The 15,299-nt window shown below is 36.1% G+C and overlaps 3 protein-coding genes across 3 annotated transcripts; 2 read left to right on the forward strand and 1 right to left on the reverse strand.

Moving 5' to 3' along the window:
* The first annotated feature begins 148 nt into the window (after nucleotides 1–148).
* LOC110379360 (uncharacterized) lies at nucleotides 149–2,779 on the forward strand. Its single transcript, XM_021339000.3, has 6 exons — nucleotides 149–391; nucleotides 644–823; nucleotides 1,132–1,263; nucleotides 1,494–1,679; nucleotides 2,061–2,203; nucleotides 2,481–2,779. The coding sequence occupies exons 1-6, from the start codon at nucleotides 215–217 to the stop codon at nucleotides 2,740–2,742; spliced, it is 1,080 nt and encodes a 359-aa protein (XP_021194675.1). The 5' UTR covers nucleotides 149–214; the 3' UTR covers nucleotides 2,743–2,779.
* A 592-nt stretch (nucleotides 2,780–3,371) lies between these two features.
* Nucleotides 3,372–6,832, reverse strand: LOC110379359 (uncharacterized). Its single transcript, XM_064038683.1, has 16 exons — nucleotides 6,702–6,832; nucleotides 6,375–6,634; nucleotides 6,176–6,295; nucleotides 5,958–6,097; nucleotides 5,444–5,711; nucleotides 5,329–5,361; nucleotides 5,153–5,230; nucleotides 5,047–5,073; nucleotides 4,921–4,956; nucleotides 4,763–4,819; nucleotides 4,614–4,691; nucleotides 4,148–4,348; nucleotides 3,977–4,030; nucleotides 3,739–3,848; nucleotides 3,589–3,663; nucleotides 3,372–3,437 (listed from the first exon to the last, which is right to left on the reverse strand). The coding sequence occupies exons 2-14, from the start codon at nucleotides 6,588–6,590 to the stop codon at nucleotides 3,786–3,788; spliced, it is 1,371 nt and encodes a 456-aa protein (XP_063894753.1). The 5' UTR covers nucleotides 6,591–6,634; nucleotides 6,702–6,832; the 3' UTR covers nucleotides 3,372–3,437; nucleotides 3,589–3,663; nucleotides 3,739–3,785.
* Nucleotides 6,833–8,595: 1,763 nt separating this feature from the next.
* Nucleotides 8,596–15,180, forward strand: LOC110379357 (CLIP domain-containing serine protease B4). The gene is made up of 10 exons (XM_064038671.1): nucleotides 8,596–8,820; nucleotides 10,159–10,220; nucleotides 10,478–10,569; nucleotides 10,803–10,990; nucleotides 11,682–11,790; nucleotides 12,486–12,667; nucleotides 13,141–13,183; nucleotides 13,582–13,639; nucleotides 14,046–14,228; nucleotides 14,949–15,180. The coding sequence occupies exons 1-10, from the start codon at nucleotides 8,748–8,750 to the stop codon at nucleotides 15,057–15,059; spliced, it is 1,101 nt and encodes a 366-aa protein (XP_063894741.1). The 5' UTR covers nucleotides 8,596–8,747; the 3' UTR covers nucleotides 15,060–15,180.
* Nucleotides 15,181–15,299: the final 119 nt, after the last annotated feature.

Raw genomic sequence — 15,299 nt, forward strand, 5'->3', positions numbered from 1 at the left:
TCATACCATAGATTTAGGATCCCAGTTGGGTCATACTCATTCAAATAAATACTGAAAAACTACAAACTTTTTACTGAACCACATAATTTTAAACTCGTACATAAACAATCTAAAAAAAAACCTGTCAACTGCCATTATGTCATATCACTGTGCGACGGTTAATTTTATATTCTAATATTTTTGTTAATAATTTTATTGTGCTCATTTAATCATTATGACGGAACCAAAGGCTTGTAAGCCGTTAGTTTTGAACGACCTCTTGATTCAAAATGTTAATACTTGGGGTAATGTGCAGTATAATATTCCACTCAGACTCTCTAATAATGAGACTAGGACTGGCACCAGTATTGGGCTTCGGCATATACCTGGCATACCGCATAGCTTGGATTGTGTAAGTATCTTTATTCCAGCTTATACTTAGGTAGTAAGAACAACTTACTTACCTTACAAGAGGTACCCTTGAATGCAATATTTTAATGATCATTGAATAATTGTTTAACAAGAACTTACTGCCTATACTTGATCAGTTTTTTTATATCACCATTGCTGGATGACGAACAGTAACATCAATTTGATAGAGCGTCTATATTTTTTTTCATACTATAATATTCTTAAACACACAATACATATTATCTTCTTGTAGAAAATTGACGAGCCACTTCCAACGCGCGTGACAGGCAGAGACATGGTGGTTGAAAAAGAGTCATACAAAACCACCACTGGAGAATACTGCGTCAAGCCAAACCCCAATAAGGCGATGGAGAGATCAGATTGTGCCATCAACTGCCGACGAGTTATATTCATGACAGGACTTGAGAAACGGGTAAGAAAATAAATTTCGTAGTATAAAACAGGTAAATTTATTTAACAGTTTATTCTAATTTGGCTGAAAAACGGCACTTTTTGAACCTAAAAAGACTGTCCCCAAAATGCCCACCCTATACCATTTCCCATGTGTTTTTGCTGGGAAGAAGTGGCACAACAAACTCCCTAGCAACACATATCTGTAGTTTTAAAGAATCTAATGTACTTAAGAAACATGTAGATTTCCGAAATTTCGTTCCAAGAAACAATCACGTAGGTTTTAAAATTTCCACAACTGTAAAACAAATATTTGTTACTACGTTCCAGTTACAAGGGAAAAGTATAACGAAACCACAAATGCTGTCGGAAATGAAAGATAACTACAGAGGTCTAGCGAAGTCACCCTTAGCACCACCTCCGGTAGAAATAAAAGCACCTGACCCGGAATATATTTTTCCTGTAAGTCTAATTCTAATTGCTCAAAAAGAGTCTCAACAGTTTCCTCCCAGTTCCGCAGAAATTGTACCTGTAATCCTGTAATTTTTTGTAGCAGCTGTAGTAAGTATCTTTGTACATAGCAACAAAGATCTCCTAAAGGATCACAAAACTGTTTAGTTAAAATAAATAGCTTCCTCTACACTTATTTGTAAAATTGAGAGCAGAGTTACGAAGCCACTAAACCTTTGTAGGCTGTAGTAGCTGGAAGAAATGAAGCCCCTGTGATATTTGACAACGTCCCAGGAGGGTATAGAAGACTCATGGATCCCTACGTGTCAACTTACAGAGCTAACCATAGACCCTTTACCCCTGACGACCAATATGGCATTGGCGCTAAAGATCACATCACTTTCTACACCGAATCAAATACTCCTAAGGTAAGTATGGTTAAACTTCAAAATTTCTTGAATATGTAGGAAAAAAATGCATATATGTTACTAGCTTTTGCCCGCAACTTCGTTCGCGTGGAATAGTGACTACCAGCAGATTTTTGATTTGACCAATAGATGGCGCTATATGTCCGGAATAATTTTATTTTTATTTTTTTTTGTAATAAAAACTATCCTATGTCCTTTCTCAAGTTTCAAACTATCTCTGTACCAAATTTCACACAAATCTGTTCAGTAGTTTAGGCGTGAAGAAAAGACAGACAGACAGACAGAAAGACAGAAAGACAGAAAGACAGACAGACAGACAGACAGACAGACAGAGTTACTTTCGCATTTATAATATTAGTTTGGATGTACCTAAAATTACAGGTGAAAGGCTTCGGACCACGACACAAAGAAATATGGATGCCTTTAACCGGTACTGTTCGTAGAAGTGTATATGATAGAATCCATGTAGGGAAAGAATATAGGGAGGTGGCGGCCTGCCATAATCCAGTCAATAATTTAAAAGGGTGAGGAACTTCATCACACTATCTTTACATGTACCTACAGTTTTCCCTATTTGGCATTTGTACACGATTTACGGTAGAAATGTATTCAGTGTTCATATTAATTAGTTTTTCGCATATGGTGTAATCGACAAGTTAAAGCATAGTAGGTTTTGTGTGAATACGTGTACTGAAAACACAAGGTCCAACCCACCGCAAGACTAGTTTCATATTTTTTTAAACCAAATCTCGTAGTTTTAACCTAGTAGGTTTTCTCGACTAATATTATTTTCTCTTACAGTGTCTTTAAATCGGAAACACACAGTAAATACAAAGTTCCGTACGCTCTATCGGACCTCGCGTCATATGGTCACGGGGAGGTGTTCGACCTGGCTCCGTTCCCTCCCAACCCTTTCCAAACGAACATCGCACCATTCATGTACTGCAGTGACTATTGCCACATCGCTCAAGGAACTCCTCCATATACTGTGATAGACCAAATAACCCACAAGTTGCCACCTCATAAGGGTTGCGTACAAAAATACGTGGTGTCTAGAGATTAATCAAACGTAATAAATAAAACATAATTTAATGGCTACTCTTTAATTTTTATTGCATTCTTTTAATCATTGTTGGTATTGCATTTTGTCACCCTGGGCCCAGTGACCGTTGCTTCTCGGTGTCTGGTTCTAATATTTTCCAGGCTGTAAAATTTAAAACTTAATCAATTTTATATACGCAGTTAATTATGCATTAGCTAATATTGCCAGACTTGTTTAAGCCGTTTGATCCTTAGCTGTAGTGATTAGTTGCATTTGAAGGTCTTCCGTCCGAAAATATTTTAGTTATGGTGTGTTAAAAACAAAGTCGTAGGCAGTTGGACCTATCAAAATAAGATATCCTATCTTATACGTGAATTACAGTTACTACATATAGGTATCCGATGATGAACACATACCTGCCTGAATTCGTCTTGATCAGCTAAAGTCTCGCTTCGATCGACTCGGCAGCAGTTTTTAATAAAACTTTTTTAATTTCCGCTATCTTCTCTTTTCTGCAAATAATGTAAAAAACCTATTTCAAAGTGAACACGACTCTTCCCAATTATTCACATTCATCGAAGATACAGACAAAATTACTATTTTGTAACCATCGTAAAACTATTAAGATATAACTAAGTATTTTCCTTTACCTGGGGTCTACTCACAAAGCAACTGGCACACCCGGGCTTCGAACATTCGCATTTAATATTATGTTTCTGAAACAATACCCAATTCATATGAATGTATATCCTGAAACTGTTTTTTTGAATTTATAAATGTAATAAGCTACATATGTAAAAGCAAATAAATTATCTTCTTTGGCCCAACCAAAAAAAAACTACTTACGCATAAACAAGATCAACTTACGGGTTTTTTCTTCTTTTTTCCATGTATTTTAACTTCAATACTTTCTTCTATTTGTTTATGAGAGCCATCAACATCCTAAAAGTTAGAACACATACAAATAACTGCAATGCTTCAATATTATTGTAAACATCCTCAATAGCTACCACTTACCGTTTTGCAATCGCAACAGGGATGATTGTCATGCGGCAAAACCATTATTAACTTGAAGGAGGTGGCATGCCAAATCTATTCTCTATAGCTCGTCTCAGCACAAGATTATTCTAGAAAAGAGCACACGGTACCAGTAATTAATACACAAAGGTAATCCGGGACTTGAAACTATTTTAATCGTGTCATTACTGCAGTAATGAAGTATGTTCAAGGATTATCGTAAAGTAATTTATCTTACCCCAGGGCAAATATCATTATCACATTTCGTTTGCTTTTGCTCATCCACGCATTTCTGAAAAAAAAAGATATTTTTTTACGTGACGAAGAACGAAAAATAACTACAATAAAAATAACTAAGCTATTAATCATGTTCAACTTAAATTACTATTTAGGTGCATTAAAAATTTACCTTCGGGCAAATATATTCCCTAGGTGGAGACACTCTTGCACGTTTCCTAGCTGCCGGGCACGGGGGATTGTGGAAGCATCGTGCTGGCGAGGTGCAAGGCGCTGAGGGTCGAGCCGGCCAGAAGCAGGGCATCAGGTAAGGGAAGCACGAAGAAGGTGGAATGCACTGAGGCAGGTGATGGCAGGATCGAGCTGCCAATGGCTAGATGGAAGGAATAAACTCAGTTTCAGCAGGTAGCTAAAGTACAGTTCCCGCCAAATAATTTTGTAATTCTGAAGTTAGCCATTTGGCTCCTTGTGCATTTGATCGTACACATATTGCCGACAAACTTTGCTTGTTTGATATCTATAGGCTACTGCTTCACAGTTATAAAATTAAAAAAAACTAAAGAGGCTAACTTCGAAATTGCAAATTTATTTGGCGTGGACTGTAGGCAAGTTAGGAAAACAAGGCATCCAATACAAACTTTTTGTAGCTCGCAACTAGCTCGTGGAGTTAATTCGACCGCCGGAGCTTCGTATTTTGGTTTGCGATTCAATTTGATCTGTAATATTAATATCTTTGTTATATAAGTTTTCATACAAACAAATGTACGTCACGAATGTATTTTCAAACCTTTAAGCCAAAGCAGTTACTGCAATCCACCGTGCATTTAGAAGGTTTGCATGTGTACTGCAAAAATCATAAAACATAGAATAAAAATAAATATTTATGGATAATTTTAGAATAATTTAAAATCCTATTATTTTACTTCGCAAAATTTTATTGCTGACCTTGCAAGAACACTTTCCTCTTGGACATGAAGAGCACTGCAAAAACAAATTACGATGCACGGTCAGTTGTGAATAAAATCCCTGTTATAAAACGAAGTGGTTATGAAGAGATCAAACTATACTCACGAAAGGACTACACGGTGGTAATTCTTCCTAAAAATAAGAAGAAAAATTTACATTACAATATGAAAATACGCTTTAAACGACGATAGTAGAAAAGTTATATAATCACCACACAGGATGGAGGGGTGCATGGTGGTACACAAATAGTGCAGCATGGATCGGCACAACAGCCTCTACAACCGCCACACTGAAATGTAGAAATACGTCGAATAAGAATTACAAAGAACGAGAGAACTTAATTGATGTTTTGTAAAGATAGTACTAGGAAGTATGAACAATACCGACCCCCTTCAAAGATAATGGTAGATCCGTGTTGCTCTGAAATAAAAATGTAAATACAATAAATATTTTTTTCATATGTGCAATTTTGCACGACATGGTTATAAACAATTTAACATACCTTATACTTGCAACAACCCTTGCCACAACATATTTGGACGATAGCTGTTTGATGAAACACAGGCCTATCATCGTCCTTGCGTTTCATCTTAGATGGCTTGGCTCCAACTATGGCAATGTTTGACAAGCCAAACATGTTGTGCTCTTTGTCCAACCGCAGTATAGTCGACAAATATTTGTCTCCCAAACCATTAACATCTTCTTTGATTTCATCTTCGGAAACTTTACTACAGTTAGAGCTCGAAGTTGTAGGTGAAATCGATGGTGAACTGAAAACAGCACAGGTGTAAGCACAATTCTGAAAAATTACCAATACGTTGACAGGCTCAGTGAAAATCATGTTTTTCGATAAAAATTACCTACATTTCACCATCTTCGCACATTATACAGGTCTTCGTTTCTTAATAGTTAAATTGGCACCTGTTAATGCGTTTACTTTTCTGGAATGACACCATGTCAGTGTATATTCGGAACAGTCGCCGCGATTTAGAATATTTTTTTCTTTGGATACAAACCTAGAATCGGGGCCATCTTCGGTATCCTCAGTTAGCCACTTCATTTTGGTTAGTTTTAAAACGTTTGGGTTGTCACAGGGTATGAAATTACACTCATCGATCTCCGATAACTCGCTATCGTCGCCCGACGTAGTGGTTGGCTATTGTAAAGTCACGTTAAAATAGAAATGTAAACAACCATAAAAGAAGACACAAAAGCAATACAAAAACTTGCTAACATATGGCGTAGATGAGTCAGTTTCATTCTGGTCAGCTTGTTCTGCTTTCTTGTACGATTCCACTAGTTCGTGAAGCGCTTTCGATCTTTCTACTTGTATAGGTTGGTCCTCCTGATTCACCTAATAAATTAGTAGGTACATAGTTTATTTTGTCACGTTCTAGATTATTTCATGGCTAGATAATTTGATGCCAACTTACCTCCTCATTATGGGCAGATGAAACATCGATCAAATCTTGTGATGTTTTCTCATTGAGCCCACATTTGGGATTAAAAGTGCCACCGGGTTTGATATCATTGACAAGACACACGTAGGTGAAATAAACATTTTGCTCGGAGGCACTACTGGCTAATTTCATGGTGTCAGTTGAAAATACACTGGATGGATGGTGATGGTAATCGCGTGTGTCTGTCATTTTAGGAGCGGTTTAAAGAGAAATCTATGCTATTTAGTAGTCATCTGAAAAATGGTTCACTAATTTGATGCTTTTAAAGACTTTACAATATTAGAATTTAACTATACAAACATTATGTTTGGTCCCAGTCCTTGTAAAATTTATCAAATAATTGCTCTTTGCTTTGCCATTTTTTCTGGATTTACCTTGACATTAATTCAAACTTGACATACGTTCTATTGTATTTATTCCTCTTTGGAGTTATCAAACTCAAAAAGTATAGCTTCGTATGTTTATGTGGTCTATGGAGACAATTTTCTTTAATTGCCCGATGTTTTGACTTTCTTTATTTTTATTTATCAGTAAGTAGTATTTAAGTAAATTAATGGCAGTGGACATCAACTGGGTGGATCGGTGATGCGATTTCATTCGATTCAACCTAAAGCAATAGGTAGATATTTTCACACATTTAAGTAGTACTCCTACTCATCACAAAAATAGTAATTATACGGTAAACAGCCTCGTGTCATAAATTAAAGGCCGAGTAACAATGGTGCCGTCATTTCCAAAATCCGTGCCGGTTAATTGTATGAAATTGTTCCATTATCTGATTAGGAAGTAATTTTTTAGGTACGTGCAATGTTGATGTCATAGTGTGAACTAGCGGGCTACGACCCGCGCGGATGCTCGCAATACAACACAAAACCAATGGGACTAGGAAAGCATTGTATACCGTACCGTATCATTTTAGAATGTATGAACAGAAAGTAGGTTTTGTTTATAAAAAGTGTGTGGAAATATCTATGGCATGTTAGCGTATCTAATACGTAGTCATTACAACAAGGATTTTTATATTAACTAAAGTTAGCTAAGAGTATTAGGCAGGAGTCTGCAAAGTCTGCAAAAATAGAAGTACATATTTCGGCAATCCAATACAAAATTTAATCACACAACCTAATAAAAAAGCGTTGTGCGGTAACAGATCCAGTTATAATCGGGTCTTCTATTTCTGGGAACGAAGCGAAGACATTGTTAAGAGTCCACTGTCCGTAGCCCAATGATGTGAACGACACAGCGTTACACAAAAACGTATCACAATAAACTATGTAATAAAAACTGATTTTGCAAAGATTAGACGGACACGCTTCGCTCGCAATGTTCCTTGTGAATCGTAGACGAACGTTCTTTGTACGTTTATATTGTTAAAGCTTTTAATGGATTGGTATGAAACTGTTATGTTAGATTCTTTTATAATAGGCTATAATTTATCTTTGCAATATATCATTTAGTTAACACCTAGGTGATTGAATAAATGTGTTAGCAATTCATGATACATGAGATGGAAAATTATATCTACTTAGGAATGCCGTCTTTCGTTTATCATATAAAAATGCTTGAATAATTTGTTCCTGTCTAATATTCTACTATAATTCATGGATTTGACCAGTGGTTTCTATTGTGCATACGCGTGAATTAATGTCGGTGAATAGGTGTGAATGCCTGCATCAATCTGAGGCAAACGTTTGTAGCGGTGAATCATGTTACCGCATAGGTTCTCAACTGTTTTTAATATTTTGTACATAACTTAGCGATTATAATTTTGATGTATGAATATTTTTGATAGGTACAAGGTTATTAATTGAGCTTTAGAAACCTTTTTTTTTTACTTTTGCGTATTTTCTTTTTTATCATTTTCTGATACCTATTTGTTTTCCTTGCAACCTAAGTAAAATATTTGCAGAACATTTCAGAGAAAGAGTTCTTGTTTGGCATTATTTCTATGTTAGCCCAGGAATGATAAATAAGTGATGATCGATAATTGATGATTCCTTTACAAACAGCCCCCTCGCTAATGACTGGTACAAGTTGATTATGTAGTCGATTGTTTTTTTTGATTGATGATTATCGAAAAGAATAAAATATTTTTAGCAAACACCTGAAGTTGATTACCAAAGATTCACAACCTCTGAACCGCGACGCGTCGGTCGAAATGAAGCTCTCTACCGCATCATTTTTGTTGTGTTCCATCTAACGATGCTGACGGCTACCCATCATCGTTTACCATTATTGTGAAAATAAATAAAAATTATAGAACAATAATTGTGGGGAATGTTTCGTGAATTTTAGGACTTTTAGGAGTTTTTTTTTATTAATTTTATTTATAAGTGTAAAAAAATAATGATGGCTATCAAAGTGTGTTGTTTTGTGCTATTTTTAAGTGTTTTCCAATGGACTAATGCTCAATTTGGAAGTAAGTATATTTTGGTTAATTATTTTTTTTATGATGTTTTTAAATCTAGCCTTGAAACATATCAAATCATAGTTTTGCATAAATGAGTATTGAGTATTGTTTAAACTTAAGTTAAATTATGTAAAGACTTGAATATTCTTTGCCTGTTCGTCTTTACTTACGATACATGGATATCATTATTTTTATAGCATGAACTTTGTGGAGTTCAGACTAATTATACCTTCATTTGAACCCTACAATTGTGTTTATGTTAATTTTAATTACACCGCGCGCGTTTTTATCTACAATGTACGCATTTTAATATCAGTTATTTTGATTTAATTACGCTGTAAGTAAATAATAAAATCAAGATATTAGAAGTTATCATTAAATTGACTAGTTTTGCCTTATTTAATTTGTATGAGGGCTGATACAATTGGGCATAAATTGCACAAACTTGAAGTAATATGGCTTTTTGCATATTTTATGTGTAACGAAGCTAAGATGTAAAACAGGTACCGAGTAAGATACTATGTTAATTTTTTTCGAAGTAAAACGGTCTTCACGTTTTCGAGAAATGCTCGAATAATGACAAAGATTGGATATATTAGTTTTCTTCTGTGACGCAACATATTTTTCCTCTAAACTTCGTTTGGCCTATAGTAATTTCCCATGTCATGTCATTTAAACAAATGATGCACCCAATAATTGCAGGTGCCCGATGACACAATAGACAGCCTCGATCAGGCCACGCTATGAAATGATAACATCATTTATTTGTATCAAGGCCATGTTTGATGGCAAACTACCACAGCAACGTGAGGCTGATGGTTTATATACCAATTAAGTCAAAAAATATTGAATGAAAGTAACTTTTTTTTTAACCACGTCAAAAGTCATCAAATTACCCCTCCCTAACAGCGGTGAGGGAGTGCCAGACTCTTACTGAATAAAAACCGTCGTGTTCCGTCGTAGGCCTTTTATGTACCAGAGCCGCGGTAACTCTTTAGAACAATCCCGCAGCCCAATTAAAGTAACCTGGGGTAAAGCTCTCGAAAGGGATTTTCCTATGTATAGATTGTTGAATAGTGCTAAGCAGTTATAATTGCAGGCATTGGGAAAAGGTTTTCAGACTGTCCTGTGAATTACATTTTTACGACAAACAGATATTGTTTAACTATTGTTTCTGCATCGCGGGAAGGGAAAGGGTTAACATTACCTATAAACAATGTCGTAATATGTTGTTATTGATATTAATATGTTGTATTTCTAACAAAGTACGACGTGTCCTTTACATAGCCTTCAAACATTAAAAAAAGTAGCATAATATTAATTAAATAAACGTTTACGTACTTTCAGGTATAGGTTTAAGTGTTGGGATGGGAGGAATCAAAAGCGAGGATGATCTTCTAAGTGTCCGAGTGAGTTTATGGTTTTATTTAATTTTGTTTTGTTTATCATCATCATAATATCTACTTAAATATTCTTCTTTCATATTTCTCTATCTGCATTCGTCTCGCAAGTACCATTATCTTGCTAGTCATGTTTTTTTCACACAATCAATCCATAGCTTCTTTGATTGCCCCATCTTCTTTATATGATCCTCATTTCAACCCCCATACCTTGACGGAGAAGTATGCCCTACTTTTGGAGTTTATATATCACCGTCTCCTTTCAGGGTCCATGTCCACAAAATACAACGTGTGTACCAGTCAGTTCTTGTCCACTGATAGAAGACCTCATGGACTTCTCTTGTTTTTCATCAGATAGGTAAGTAAAGTAAAATTCTCAATGAAAGCCAGTACTTTAAAAAATTGCAAAGCATCACTCTCCGTACACATCCTTTCTCCAAATTTAAATATTTTTTTCTTCTACGGTGGATTTCAATAACCAATCATCCGTTGTTTTGCGATCAGAAATTGAGTTTTGACATTAGCTTAACATAAATTGTGTCAAACAATCCCCAATCGCAAAACAATCTTTGAAATCAGTAACCATTCCAGATATTTCCACCGTCTCAACCAACTCATATGCGGCAATGTAAATGATGAGGACTATGTCTGCTGTCCTTCTTGTGACTGTGGGAAGGTCTTCCAAGATGGGATGGAGCAGTGTGGCCAGAGTATGGTTAGAGGAGTTGAATACAGTGGTCTTGGGAGTCAGCCTTGGACTGCTAGAGTTGGGTTCACACGTAAGTACGGAAAAGAGTTTTAGATTGCTATTAGTAATTCATTGAGTGGGTCCTATTGGAGCTAGAGGGCCATTTAAGCTAAAAGTTTTAACTTAATGGGTAGGGTAGTAAAGATGTTTTCGGCAATCAAAACCAGAAATCTCACCGAATTTTCACATAAATACAAATACATTGTTGTGGCTCATTATGGGAAACAGTAATCTTGTGAGATGAGTGAGAGTAAGTTTGTCAGTTTTCATTCATGTTTATCATAATATCATTATTTCATGTTTTCAAGCAATACGTGTACGCAGATTTTTTCCCAAGAATCTTCGTGATTTCGAAGGCCGATAAATATTCCCGTAAGGATTTTGTTGTTTTCGTATTGTGATTTTGGGTTTTCCCATTGAATAAATCGTCTAGGTCTAGAACGTTATTGTAAGGAAATAAGTACAAACAAATAACTATGTAAGTATGTAGAAGTATAATATGCAGATGATGTATAAATCAATGGTAGGTATATTCTAATAAGCGGTTAGTTAAACCCCGAGGCTTCAAATTAGTGTCATTGTCGACTGGGATTTTCCTTACACTGTTGCTAAACTTATTATTATCTTGTCCTACCTATTCAAATTCGTACATAACACACTAACCTATATTTTGGACTTGGTTCTAAGAATTAATAGAACGTTTTTTTTGTTATTTGCCTTAGATAAAGAGACGGGTAACGTGAGGTTTGCGTGTAGCGGCTCCATCATAGGAAAACGTGTGATATTGACAGCCGCACATTGTGCCCTTGCTAAACCTGAAGGATACAAATTGTGAGTACCTATCTATCTTTTGGAAGTTCTCTGTTAATAAAACTTGTTTTTTTAGTATTTTTTAGTACTGGCTATAGTGTTAGTCCATTAGGTACCTATCTTTCTTCAAGATGATGCTTTTTAAACCTAGCACTAAAACTGATACTTTTTAAAACCACGTTAGGTGGTCATGTCTCTGCCGGGTTGTTTTGCCGGGGCTGCGGATTGTTCGAAAGAGTTACCGCGGCCCTATCACATAAAAAGGCCTACGACGGAACACCACGGTTTTTAGTCAGTAAGAGTCTGACACTAACGGACCGCTGCTAACCCACAGCGGGAGGGGTCATTTGATGATTTTTGACCTCGTTAAAAAAAAAGGTGGTCGTAGATCTGATCATGTAGTTCCCATTTGAATAATACCATTCTATAATATTAGATCGCCACTTTTTTTCATATTCAATTAATCTTAATGGGTAGAATTTTCTATAATCATATATCAGCAAATTCATCAAACAACAGGCACTGGGTTGTTTTTTTGTTAAGGCCATGAGTAAACTATAATTGATCTTTGTTATATGTAGTTCTCTGCTCTATTATGAACTAACTTAGGCCCAGGTACACTGATAATATAAACGACAGTTTCCATTCAATTTTTAAAGACTTTCGTCAACTGCCTTACAGAACCGAATCTAAAGTAAAAACGTTTTCCTTTTAAGATCAACGGTGGTGTTAGGTGAATGGGACATCGGCCGCAGCCCCGACTGCAATGACTTCTTCTGCGCACCACCGACTCAAGCCATCAAAGTGGAGAACGTTATCGTACACCCAGGCTACGAGCAGAAGATATTCAGGCATGATATAGCGCTAATAATTCTGAAGGATGAGATTAAATATTCAGGTTAGAATGCTTATACTATTTCCACAGCTTATATATATTCTCTGCTTCGGTATTTCATTTCATTCCTAGATGTCTCAGGATAAAATAAGGCTCTAGTCTCAACCGTTGTATTACTTAAAGCTTCGTACCAATAATATCCGATTTAACCCCTCTATCTATGTTTTTAGATTTAAAAAACCTATTCCTAGCTTGAATTTTAACTATGCAATACGCCAAGCTAAGAAACCAAAAGATAAGCACAAAAATAATATGTTTTTAAAGCATTTTGTATCATCTCTTTATTTACTCCCAGAAAATTACGATTAAAATTGAATTCTGTCATGGTTGATACAATTATCATAAATATGAAATACATTCCAACATTGACCTTCACATTGCCCTTGAACGCAAGTTTGTTGACTGACAGCCTGATAGCCAACATCCTGCTGCCACTCACCCTTCCATGTCATCATCATCATTTTTCTCTTTCCCAGTGACAGCAGCTCCGATCTGTTTGAATGATAAGCCGGAAATCATACTGGGCCCCGATTCTCCTAAGTTAATAATGTCAAAATCTAATAGAAATCGAATCGCAATATGATCGCAATAGCAGTTTTAACCATATCGGGCATTCTGCTACTAATAAAAGACCAATCGTATTCGATTGACATTTGATTGGTGTGCGATTGGTCTGCTATTTTGATGATTTTGGTCTATACGGTAGTTTGCTGTACAATCATTTTGCAATCGTAAATCATTTGCAGACAAAATGATTCATTATTGAATGACAAAAAAGGATAAAAACGTTTATTTCAAAGAAAAAATAGCGGAATGCCACATACGCTTCAATAGTAATCGAGTCGGGATTGGCTCTCAGTCGAATCGAGTCGAACGTCAATCGAAGGTCGCTTAAGTAAAATTAGGAGAATCGGGCCCCTGAATGAACGAGCATCACTCGTTGGCTGGGGCAAACTCTCCGGTCAAAACAACGTGGTGAGTTGATAGTCATCTGTTCGTTGGTAATTATAATGTCGTATCATGTATCAAGCTAATTGTTTTGCTCTTGAATTCGACCGTGATTGTGGGAGAGTAATTTCGATGGGACGGTGAATTTGATGGTATCATTTGTTCTGTCAATCTTGCTGTTTCCGTGGATGAAATAATGATTGAGGAAAATTAACTAAGTTGCTAATAGACAATGCAGAATAATAACTCTAAATTATGGTCTAGAGTTTAACACACTCTTTATAACACTTCACTGCGCCTAATATAAAATGAACACATTACTGTATCGTTCTTGTGTTGTATCTATTAACAGTTTTAAGCAAGGCACCCGTATTTTAACCTGAATAGCATAAGCATTCATTTCGAATGTAGTCAATAACATTTTAAACTCCAGGTAAGCCGACAACAACAACTGGAAGTTCCACTAGTTCCCCTAGAAGACTGTGAGCGTGTCTTCGGGGAGTCGGTACCTGTGAACGAAGGACAACTCTGCGCAGGAGGCGAGGAGGGGAAAGATGCTTGTTCAGGGTTCGGGGGAGCTCCTCTACTGTTGTTTAGAGATGGAAAACATGTGCAGGTGAGAGATACCTCCATGTTTATTGTTTGTTTCCACTTTATCATTGACCATAAATTGAATGATAGAACCTATCTGTAGCAATGAGGGTTTTCTAAAATGGCAATCCACGAGGTGGCAGCACCGAGTCGTCAGGTCCAATAACTGTCAAAGTGCTTATCTTTACTATGAATAGTGAACGATTTTAGTGTTTTTTTTTTATTTTATAATTAAAGCACTGCATTATTGTTTTACTATTGCGGTTGAGTAAATAAAAAAAACTAAATCATATTGTGTTAACAAATTTTTCAACAAGCTTTTCCTTAGTACCAGTGACTTTTGCACCTTCTCTCTTAGCTCAATTTTTAGTTCGGAAACCTTATTCTGACCGTAGTCCATAATAAAATCAATAACACTTCCAATATAACAGAATTTCAATAAACAATAAGTTCGGCACCTACAATTCCATACTATTTGACAGCTGTTTGGACCAGACGCATACGTGGCGCCACCCGGTGGCAGAAAAAATTTCAAAAACCCTCATTAAAATTTGTGATCGTTCAACAAAATTGTAGCAGTAGTTTCATCTGATAAATGCATTGTTTTGTAACTTGAAATACAATAGTGTATAGGAAAGAGCTAGGAGAGATCGGTGAAATAGTAATATTAGGTTTCTTCAAGCTCAAGCGTTGTCCCTTAAATTATGGAGGATCTGCTTTTCACAGGTTTCTCATTAATTTTCAGGTCGGCATCGTATCTTTCGGCTCTGAGAACTGTGGCAGCGAAGGAGTACCAAGCGTGTACACGAATATCGCTCACTATTATAGGTGGATCGTCGACAATTCTCCTTCGTAACCTTCTTGAAACATATCTCCAAAAATTCAAGTAATTGTCGCCTAGTCACGAAAATATGGTGTTTTGTAGAATGATTCCGAAAACATTTTGGATCCATAAAACTTAAAATATTATTGCCGTCAATATTGCTCCTGCTCTCTCTCTCTGGTTGTGATAACAGATACAAATTTTAAACACATTAATTCTTAGATTGTGAGTGAAATTAGTGGAAAAGAATAATTTACTTGACTTAATCGTGTA

Source organism: Helicoverpa armigera, chromosome 16 (assembly GCF_030705265.1).
Source record: "Helicoverpa armigera isolate CAAS_96S chromosome 16, ASM3070526v1, whole genome shotgun sequence".
Classification (NCBI taxonomy): domain Eukaryota; kingdom Metazoa; phylum Arthropoda; class Insecta; order Lepidoptera; family Noctuidae; genus Helicoverpa; species Helicoverpa armigera.

What these genes read in the sequence shown, in the direction of transcription:
- LOC110379360 (XM_021339000.3), top strand. Translation starts at nt 215, where the DNA reads ATGACGGAACCAAAGGCTTGTAAGCCGTTAGTTTTGAACGACCTCTTG. An exon ending in TGACAGGACTTGAGAAACGG is followed by an intron (nt 824 to 1,131) that starts GTAAGAAAATAA and finishes ACTACGTTCCAG; the next exon opens with TTACAAGGGAAAAGTATAAC. An exon ending in CCGAATCAAATACTCCTAAG is followed by an intron (nt 1,680 to 2,060) that starts GTAAGTATGGTT and finishes CTAAAATTACAG; the next exon opens with GTGAAAGGCTTCGGACCACG.
- LOC110379359 (XM_064038683.1), bottom strand. Translation starts at nt 6,590, where the DNA reads ATGACAGACACACGCGATTACCATCACCATCCATCCAGTGTATTTTCA. An exon ending in GAAGATGGCCCCGATTCTAG is followed by an intron (nt 5,712 to 5,957) that starts GTTTGTATCCAA and finishes TGCTGTTTTCAG; the next exon opens with TTCACCATCGATTTCACCTA. An exon ending in TACCATTATCTTTGAAGGGG is followed by an intron (nt 5,231 to 5,328) that starts GTCGGTATTGTT and finishes TCTACATTTCAG; the next exon opens with TGTGGCGGTTGTAGAGGCTG.
- LOC110379357 (XM_064038671.1), top strand. Translation starts at nt 8,748, where the DNA reads ATGATGGCTATCAAAGTGTGTTGTTTTGTGCTATTTTTAAGTGTTTTC. An exon ending in TCTTGTTTTTCATCAGATAG is followed by an intron (nt 10,570 to 10,802) that starts GTAAGTAAAGTA and finishes TAACCATTCCAG; the next exon opens with ATATTTCCACCGTCTCAACC. An exon ending in AAACCTGAAGGATACAAATT is followed by an intron (nt 11,791 to 12,485) that starts GTGAGTACCTAT and finishes TTTCCTTTTAAG; the next exon opens with ATCAACGGTGGTGTTAGGTG.